Source organism: Cetorhinus maximus, chromosome 1 (genome assembly GCF_964194155.1).
Source record: "Cetorhinus maximus chromosome 1, sCetMax3.hap1.1, whole genome shotgun sequence".
Lineage (NCBI taxonomy): Eukaryota > Metazoa > Chordata > Chondrichthyes > Lamniformes > Cetorhinidae > Cetorhinus > Cetorhinus maximus.
Window position 1 is genome coordinate 94218765 of NC_135879.1, and position 8955 is coordinate 94227719.

Genomic DNA, 8955 nt, shown 5'->3' on the forward strand with positions numbered 1-8955 from the left:
GAAATCTTAACAGGACACTCTCCGTTCTGCTTTTATTTCCACCCAAGAGTTCTCCTGTACTTTACAGGTTCTTGAGGGTTCCTTCATTTCTCCTGGGTCCAAACCAAGGTGTGCCACAGCTCTCAGGAATTGACTTTGATTCTTCTCAGTGTTCGTGCTATTCTCCAAGGTATGAGATTTCTTGGGGTCCTTCCACTAGCATCCAGCTAGACAACCCTCCAACTCTTTTAAGCACTTCACGATTGTGGACACACCAGCTCAAAAGTGGGACTCAATGCTTTCTTGCTCAGTGATTCCAAAATCAGACAGTACCCTTGGTTTCTGATGGCTCTTGTCTTCTGGTCTACAGCTCCCAGCACATTATCTTCTCTCGCTTGTCTCGGCTGCTCACAGGCTCCAACTGCCTGCTTCTGTTAGAAAAAAACACAGATAACCAAGAAAACCAACTCGCTGCAATCTATCCCCACAACAATGTGGCACCCCTGGGAAGTCCCAGATAGAGATTTTAACTCACTATTTCCCATTCCGAAACATTCCCTGTGTCCTGGGAAACCATTTGAGTAATCTAAACCCCTTATGAAGATAACTGTGAACTTCTTGTCTCCTCTAAGAAACTCAGAAAGAGGCCACCAATTATTTTAGTGTTTTCCCACTCTCCAATTCTGGCGTTCTTCAGTAAGACAGGCCATCCTCTGAACTGCAATTACTTTAGACCTGTTTAACAGCCTCCCAAGCCTGGTGCTTTATTGTCTTATATTTAAATTTCAATTTCAGAACTAAAAATCATGCTCCTAAAACATATGAATCATGAAATTAATCATTTTCACAAAAAGTGAAAAGTTTCGTAAATCTTAAAATGTATTATAAAAATCAAGAGTTTATATTTGAATGATGTTGACAGAATTTTTAGAAGAAAGGCAATTTTCATGCAATTTTTAAGAGTAATAGTTCTTCATGAAAAAATTTTGATCATTTTTTAAAAATTAATTCTCATTTATCTCCTTCTAGTTTGCCTACGCATTATCAAGCTACAATTACTTTGTGTGTCCAGTGGATTACAACAGTGAAACCAACAGCTTTATTGTTGACTGTGAACCTTCACTCTTGTTCCACCTGCAGGAATACATGCTTCCATCTGTACTTCAATCTGCTCTTGGATGGGTGAGGAGTGCATTTTTTGTTAAAGTTTCTAGCTGTTTCTAGCAACGCTTTAAATTTGTACAGTGCTGTTCGTAAAATAAGTATTACCTGAGTGCCTTGTATGGAAGAGAAATGAATACTATGCATCAAAGGATGAATTTTGGGGGTGTGGAGAGGGAGGGGGAAGTGGTGGTAATCAAGGGCATAATTAAAACAGCATCGCGCATGCCCACCCCTACCTTGCTCAATGTTCGCAAGCTGGTCAAAGTCGTTTTAGCCACAGATCTTATGTAAATCAAAAGCCAATCTCGGGGTTAAACAGATCGTCAAGTTTATGCTGCCATGGAATCTATCATGACTATGGAATCTAGGAGTTTGATGGAATGGAGGTAGGATGTGGAGACAGGAACCAAACCAGGAAATTTTGTTTCGTTGACATTGAGCAGGATAACATTTCAACTTCTCCAAGATTGGATGTTGAAAAGCCAGTTGAATGTTACAGCAGTAACTTTGCATTCTTTGGGAATGCAGAGGCACAAGGCTACGTGTTCTTACAAGATATGTGGAACCTGACCGTGTGCTTGCGACTTCTCAGTAAGAGGTACCATGACAAATATGACAAAAGAAGGGGGATCAAAGATGGTGCTGTGGAGCACTAAAAGTGACTGTATGCCACAGGAGCAAAATATATTTGATATATGTAGTGGTTATTTTGGAAAAGATGGGAGTGAAACTATGAGAGAACCATGTGCAGAGATGGACTATGGAGAAGAATGGAATAGTTATTAATGTCAAAGGAGGTAGACATAATGAGGCAACATGGTGAGCTGTTGGTCACAGTGAAAACTAATTATCATTGAATTTCAGTGTTTTGGATGTATCAGGGCATGGTAACAATGGTAAATTGCCCAAGTATGACCTATTCACAAAAAAGCAGGACACATCCAGTCCGGCCAATTACTGTCCCATCATTCTACTCTGTCATCAGAAAAATGATGGAAGATGGAATCAACAGTGCTATCAAGTGACACTTAGGCGACAATAACCTACTCAATGATGCTCAGCTTGGGTTCTGCCAGGGGCACTTAGCTCCAGACCTCATTATCACCTTGGTCCAACCATGGACAAAAGAGCCGAATTCCAGAGCTGAGGCGAGAGTGATCGCCCTTGACAATAAGGCAGCATCAAGGAGTCCTAACAAAATTGAAGTTATTGGAATCAGAGGGACAATTTGCACTGGTTGGAGTCATACCAAGTGTAAAGGAGGACGGTTGTGGTTGTTTGAGCCCAATCATCACAGGGCTGAAATATCGCTGTAGGAGTTCCTCAGGATAGTGTCCTCAGTCCAATCATCTTCAGCTGCTTCCCTCCATCATTATCCCCCCATCATAAGGTCATAAGTGGGGATGTTTGCTGATGATTGCACAACACTGAACACTCAGTTCCATTCATGACTCCTCAAATACTGAAGTAGTCTGTGCTGCAAGACCTGGACAGTATTCAGGCTTGGGCTGATGAGGAGCAAGTAACATTCATGCCAGGCAATGACCATCTTCAACAAGAGAGAATCTAAACTCCTCCCTTGATGTTCAATGGTATTACCAACGCTAAATCTTCAATCATCAGTATCCTGGGGGTCACCATTGACCAGCAGCTTAATTGGACCAGCCATATAAATACTGTGCTTACAAATACAGGTCGGAAGCTGAGAATTCAATGGTGAGTAACTCACCTCCTGACTCCTGAATACAATCCACTTGCCTAGATAAGTGCAGCTCTAAAACACTCGAAGCTTGACACCATCCGGGAAAAAGCAGCTCACTTGATTGGCACCCCATCCCCCACCTTAAGCATTCAGCCCTTCCAGCCTAGCACACTGTAGCAGCAGTTGGTATCATCTGCAGGATAGACTCCAGTAACTTGACAAGCCTCCTTTGGTAGCACCTTCTTTCCAAACCCGTGACCCCTACCTAGCACTTAGTAGGGAAAGGGCAGAAGATGCATGGGAGCAGCACCACCTGCAAGTGCCCCAGTCATACCCATCTTGACATGGATCTATATCGCTGTTCTTTCACTATCACTGCATCAAAATCCTGGGACTCCCTCCCTAACAGCACTCTGGGTAACACATGAACTGCAGTACTTCAACAAGGTGGCTCACCACCACCACCACCGTGAGGATCATTAGGGATGGGCAATAAAAGCTGGCTTTACCAGGATGCTCACACCGTGTGAACAAGACTAAAAAAGGAATCAAATTGGATAAACTTCAACAGGGATTACTGAGGGAGAGAAATACAAGAATGTAGTTGGATGGCAGTGATATATTTATGGACCTTGAGAGGATAGATTGGTCTGACGTAAGGTAGCATTTTAAGAAAATAAGTGATGCAAATGTGAGCTTTTTAATAAGATGAATGCTACTAGTTTTCAGTTGGATGAAAACGGTGATTCTTGAGAGAAAGGTTGACAGCATTGGCAAGCACATTTGGAAGTTGAGTGAGTTTAAGTAAAAACTTGAGATAAGCTTCAAAGTATGAGAGTAGAAGCTGAGTTGAGAGTGCTAGGATGGATGTTGTGATTTTAATATTGGAGATAAAGGTAGATGCTGCATGGAAGGAAGATCAGAGGAAGGAAGTTTGTGAAAGGGAATTTGAGATTATTCAATGCTCTTGAGGAATGACCCTGAAGTAGGAAGAGCATTTCACAGCTGCGAGGAAGTGTTGTTGCTTAAGGTGATTAAGCTACTTCTAGCAATATGCATTCAGGGCTATCATACATCATGAGTACTGTAATCTGTGGCTCACAGGATTAAGTCTGTGGAGACTACTGCTGTACTGGGAGAATGGTGTACCTTAAAAGAACATGACATCTATGGATCAAGACAAAGCTGCATTAGAAAAGTTGGAGAAATGTATAATCAGCTGTGTTGATAGATATCTTTCTCTCATTACCATTTTATGTAAAAACTTATATACTGCAATAATAGTGATGCGCACAACATGTTAATTAGTGCAAATGTCATTGTTCCCAGTGATGCATGAATTAAGCAACTAACTTTGAGTTTTTTTTTAGAAGCCTGGACAAAGATGACTGGTGCAGTGGAGTTTGAAATCTGAATTTAGAAAATCTTCCAAAAAATTTTGCTAACTTCTATGTTCGTTTAACCATTCTGTTACTTTATTATGTGAAAGAATTTAGTTTGACATTAGTTGGGGTTAAACATAAAATCTTACTTCCAGCATACTTGCTTGGTACTTTGAGTACAATGTAGATTCAGGCTTCCATGAATCCTGGGGCACCCAGTGTTGGAATATTGGTTCCATTATATATGCTTTGCAATTACACTGCTTAATTTAGGTTGGGGAACAATTAAAATTGGGGGTGCACTAGAGGGCAGAATTAGAGGCCTATTTTGGGTGAATGATTTTGGCACCTGTGCCATTTGCCTGTATAAATGAAATTACAGTGGAGATGCAACACAATTCTGTTCATCATCAAAGTATGCCCAGAAATCCAAGCCTAAAGGAAAATGTATGCAAGGCAGACCCCACACACTGTTATGTGACCTTGATAAAACCAGCACAGGCAAACCTGCAACCCACTGTTTGCTCATTTTAAACCTGAGACCAACAAATTCACATTTTATTTTTCTAACTATTTGGTCTGATTTTTTTTTTCTCCCCACACAGGAAACAGTGCATCTATTCCCATTTCAGATACACAGCATTGCTCTTTCTACATTTGCATCCTTAATTGGGCCTTTTGGAGGCTTTTTTGCCAGCGGATTCAAACGAGCTTTCAAAATCAAAGCAAGTATCACAATTGGATTATCTGTATATTTGTAGCCCAATATAATGTACAATGTTTTTAAGACTATCACTTTAGAGGAGGAGCACACTTAAAGGATCAACTATTCTATGTTATTTGTACATGCATTCAAAGCATTTCCAATGGTCGTTCAGTTTTGAAGATTACAGTAGCCCTGTTAAGTATTTGTGCATATTTCGAAATCAGGAAGATGATTACAAAGTAGATATGTTGTTTCATTTCAACAACACTCTCCCTCCAGCACCAGATTTGATAATGTGGCTGTCAGGAGTAAAACCTTTCCTGGTCAAAACTCTAAATTTGTGTTGGTTGCCTAAAGTAGAATTAAGCCATATCTGTACTTGACTCAGCTGTGTAAGTTTTTCCTTTGTTTTCCCAGTTTTTATTTTTTGTGATTGGCTCATGTTTGACATATTTTTGTAAAATTCATACGCTCTTAGATTTGCATATTCAATAATGACTGTGTGCTTATGTACCAATGAGTGCAGAATTAAAGCTATGAACCTGTATCTCGTGACTTTCCAATAAGTTGCCTGCTATGATAGCATAACAATGCTGAGGTAAAGCAAAATGCTTCCCTGAAAGAGAAGCAAAGGAACAATTTGATAACTTTTAAACAATTATTGGTGGAAGCTTAGCAGCTGTCTGGCTACCTTCAGCTTTGACCTCACCATGGTTAATGGCATGGGGGCTGGGGAGAGAAGATTCTAATGGGTACATACAAGGAGGTGTTTAAAAATTTAGCATAGAACCTTAGAAAATAACTATATAGGAAGAAGAAAGTAGAAACTAAGGAAAATTTGGACTCTTTTGACAAAATCAACAACTTACTAAAATTAAATGTTAACGCTTGTGGAACATTTACTATTTTCTGTTTGGTAAGTTTGACTTGTATTTTCATTAGGATTTTGCTGACACTATTCCAGGGCATGGTGGAATTGTGGACCGCTTTGATTGTCAATATCTGATGGCTACCTTTGTTCATGTTTACATTACTAGTTTCATCAGGTAAATCAGTTTCCCTTCCACTCTTGTGTAGTTGTCTATAAATGTATACAAAATGTGTTAAAGGGAATCCCATTATGAAGATTCATGAATAGAAGCATATATAAATACCCATTCTTCTGTTTAGTTATCCAATTGTGCAAGATGACACCTCCAACAGTTTAGCACTGCCTCAGTACTGCACTGAACTGTCAGTTTAGATTTTTTTCTTCTTTCATGGGAAGTGGGCATGAGCAAGGTCAGCATTTGTTGCCCATCCCTAATTGCCCTTGAACTGAGTGGCTTGCTAGGCCATTTCAGAGGGCAGTTAAGAGTCAACCACATAGCTGTGATTCTGGAGTCACATGTAGGCCAGAACAGGCAAGGATGGCAGATTTACTTCCCTACAGGGCATAGTGAACCAGATGGGTTTTTATGATAATTGGTGATAGTTTCATGGTCACCATCACTGTGACAAGCTTCCAATTCCAGATTTGTTATTGGCTATTTGTTATACAAAAGCCTTATATTTTATCCTCCTGAAGCACAACTCGAGCAGAGAGGGGCAGAAAGGGAATAGATCACAATTCCTCAGTCTACTTCGCTCCCCTCTCCCTGAGTATTCCCAATTTGTATTTTTAAAAACTAAATTTTAATGCAATTATAAATGTAGTAGTGTCTGTAGCTAATGTTCTTCTGTTTCATTCTGGTCTTTTGCAGAGGACCAAATCCCAGCAAAGTCTTACAGCAACTGTTAGTACTTCAACCAGAACAGCAGTTACATATCTACAATGTCCTGAAATCTCATTTATTAGAGAAAGGAGCACTTCAGCCAGCAATAAGTGAACAGTAGCATTCAGACATATTTTCCTTGTCAGAGTGCTGAAAACTGCATGAGTCCAAGTCAAGAATTTCTGAAGCACTCCGTTTAAGGTTGTTTATGCTAGTCACAATACCTAGCACTTGTGCGACTGAGACTTACTTATACTCATTAACTAATGCTTTAACCTGCCAGTAGAAATGCAGGTTCAGAGTCATATGATTGGGAGTCTTTAGTTTGAAATGTACCCAGTAATGTAATCTCAGTGAAATATCCTGCAATTAATTTTTTAATACCTTGGATCCAAACTAAATTCTTCAAAGTTGAGGCTTATATCCTTTCAATTTTGGCAGTTGGGGTTGAACTTGAATGTATTATGCAGGGATTGATGCTAATTTCAGTATCCATACTATAATATCAAGATTACATACATATATCTTCACTTCTTTTGAGCATGAACATCAATGGGAAAATTGTAAACACTTCTAAGGATCTATTAATGTAACTGCATCAGAATTTATACTTGTAGCAATGGTATTAATATCGAGTAAATTTAGAAGATAAATTAATTTTAATTGCTGTAAAATAGAACACTGGTCAATCTCTAGCCTATTCTGCAAAATGTAAGGAAATTCACCTGCAGTTTGTGTTTTGTAATGAGATTTATGGTACAATTTTTATTTAAACAAAAAGTAACTTGAGTTTTTGCAACAGAATGAGCTGATTAAAGCCAATAATCTGTGAGGATTAATCTTGTGGCAGATGACATGGCACTGAGTGTATATAATCTGTAAGTATATATGAATATAGATGCAAGTATGTAATTATTTGTAATCATTTATGAACTTGAATGTATTTAAGAAAAAGAAGAACAATTTAAGTTTGGATTGTACTGTAAAGCTGAGAGGAATTTTAATTTTATATAGAATGTACAAATTTGCCAAGTAATTGATGCAGTTGAATATTCACGAAGTAAAACTGGAATGCACAAAATAAGGAATGATTCTCCAATCTAGTGTTTCCAAGAGAGAAACACTGCTTATCGGGTCCACAAGTTGCAGGTAGGGCTACAATATTATGGCCCTGATTCACTGACCTGCAACTCTTCGCTGGTAGCATGGAACCATGGATCATCCTTTAGTGGACTACTGCAGTAGTGTGCCTTTAGAAAACACAGAATTTTTTTGATTACTCTACTAAAATGTATTGTAGAATAGTCTGTGAAATGTATATTTTGACCACCATTGACTGTTTGGTTAATAGCACTTCAGCAAGGCAGTACACCTTCCATTGATCTATGTAGGCAGCATTCTAAAAGTATTCAGAATTTTTACTGTATAATGCATCTTTGTTAAACCCTCAGTTAATTACTAATCCGATTTGAATTATGAAGGAAGCTCTGGTGGTTCAATTGTTTTTGGAAGTTCCCTTTCATAGTTTTATTAGTTTTATATCATTGCAGGATTTCTCAATTGTTTGTTTCTCTGTGGAGTCTGTTCTCATTATGCAGGTTTTAAATCCTAAGTGCACAAGAATAAGATGATGTACTGCTGCGAAAAGAACAATAAATTGAAGGCATTTAGCTTGAAATTCACTATATGCCTGTGATGAGGCTTGAATGCACTGTTGCAAAATGCACGTTTTTATAGATCTTGTTTTAAAAAAAGATCAGTTATTGTTGTATAGATAGTGTATGTAATTGTCTAAAATAATTTAAGAAATTTTGCAAGTTGTCTTTGAAAATTTGAGATACTTTAAATCAGAGTTGGGAGACTTTGCTGAATGGGGATGATCTAACAAATGAGATGAGCATTTCCACCAGGTTGGATTAATGGGTGACAGTTACATTTTTCACAAGATATGCCCCTTAGCCCCTTGAGCCTGTTCCACTATTCGGTTAGATCATGGCTGATCTGTATCTCTACTCGCCTTTGTTCCATAACCCTTAATACGCATGCCTGACAAAGCTCTAGCCTCAACAGCTTTTTGCAGGAAAGAGTTCCAGATTTCCACAATCTCTTATTTGAAGAAATGCTTTCTGACATCACCCCTGAACGGCCTAGCTCTAATTTTAAAGCCATGCCCCCTTGCTTGGACTTCACCCATCATAGTAAATTGTTTCTAGCCTATCAACTCCTTTGATCACCTTAAGCACCATAACTAGATCACCCCTTCATCTT

The 8955-nt window shown here is 38.8% G+C and overlaps 1 protein-coding gene across 2 annotated transcripts in view; it reads left to right on the forward strand.

Annotated features, from left to right (window-relative positions):
* Positions 1 to 8392, forward strand: part of cds1 (CDP-diacylglycerol synthase (phosphatidate cytidylyltransferase) 1) — a 76051-nt gene extending 67659 nt beyond the window's left edge. Inside the window, exons 11-14 of one of the 2 annotated variants that reach the window (XM_078543906.1) lie at positions 1009 to 1161; positions 4833 to 4952; positions 5876 to 5979; positions 6676 to 8392. In XM_078543906.1, the coding sequence (XP_078400032.1) occupies positions 1009 to 1161; positions 4833 to 4952; positions 5876 to 5979; positions 6676 to 6808 (510 nt within the window). In that variant the 3' untranslated portion in view covers positions 6809 to 8392. The remainder of the gene's footprint in view (positions 1 to 1008; positions 1162 to 4832; positions 4953 to 5875; positions 5980 to 6675) is intronic. The other variant, XM_078543915.1, reaches the window with a different exon arrangement.
* Positions 8393 to 8955: the final 563 nt, after the last annotated feature.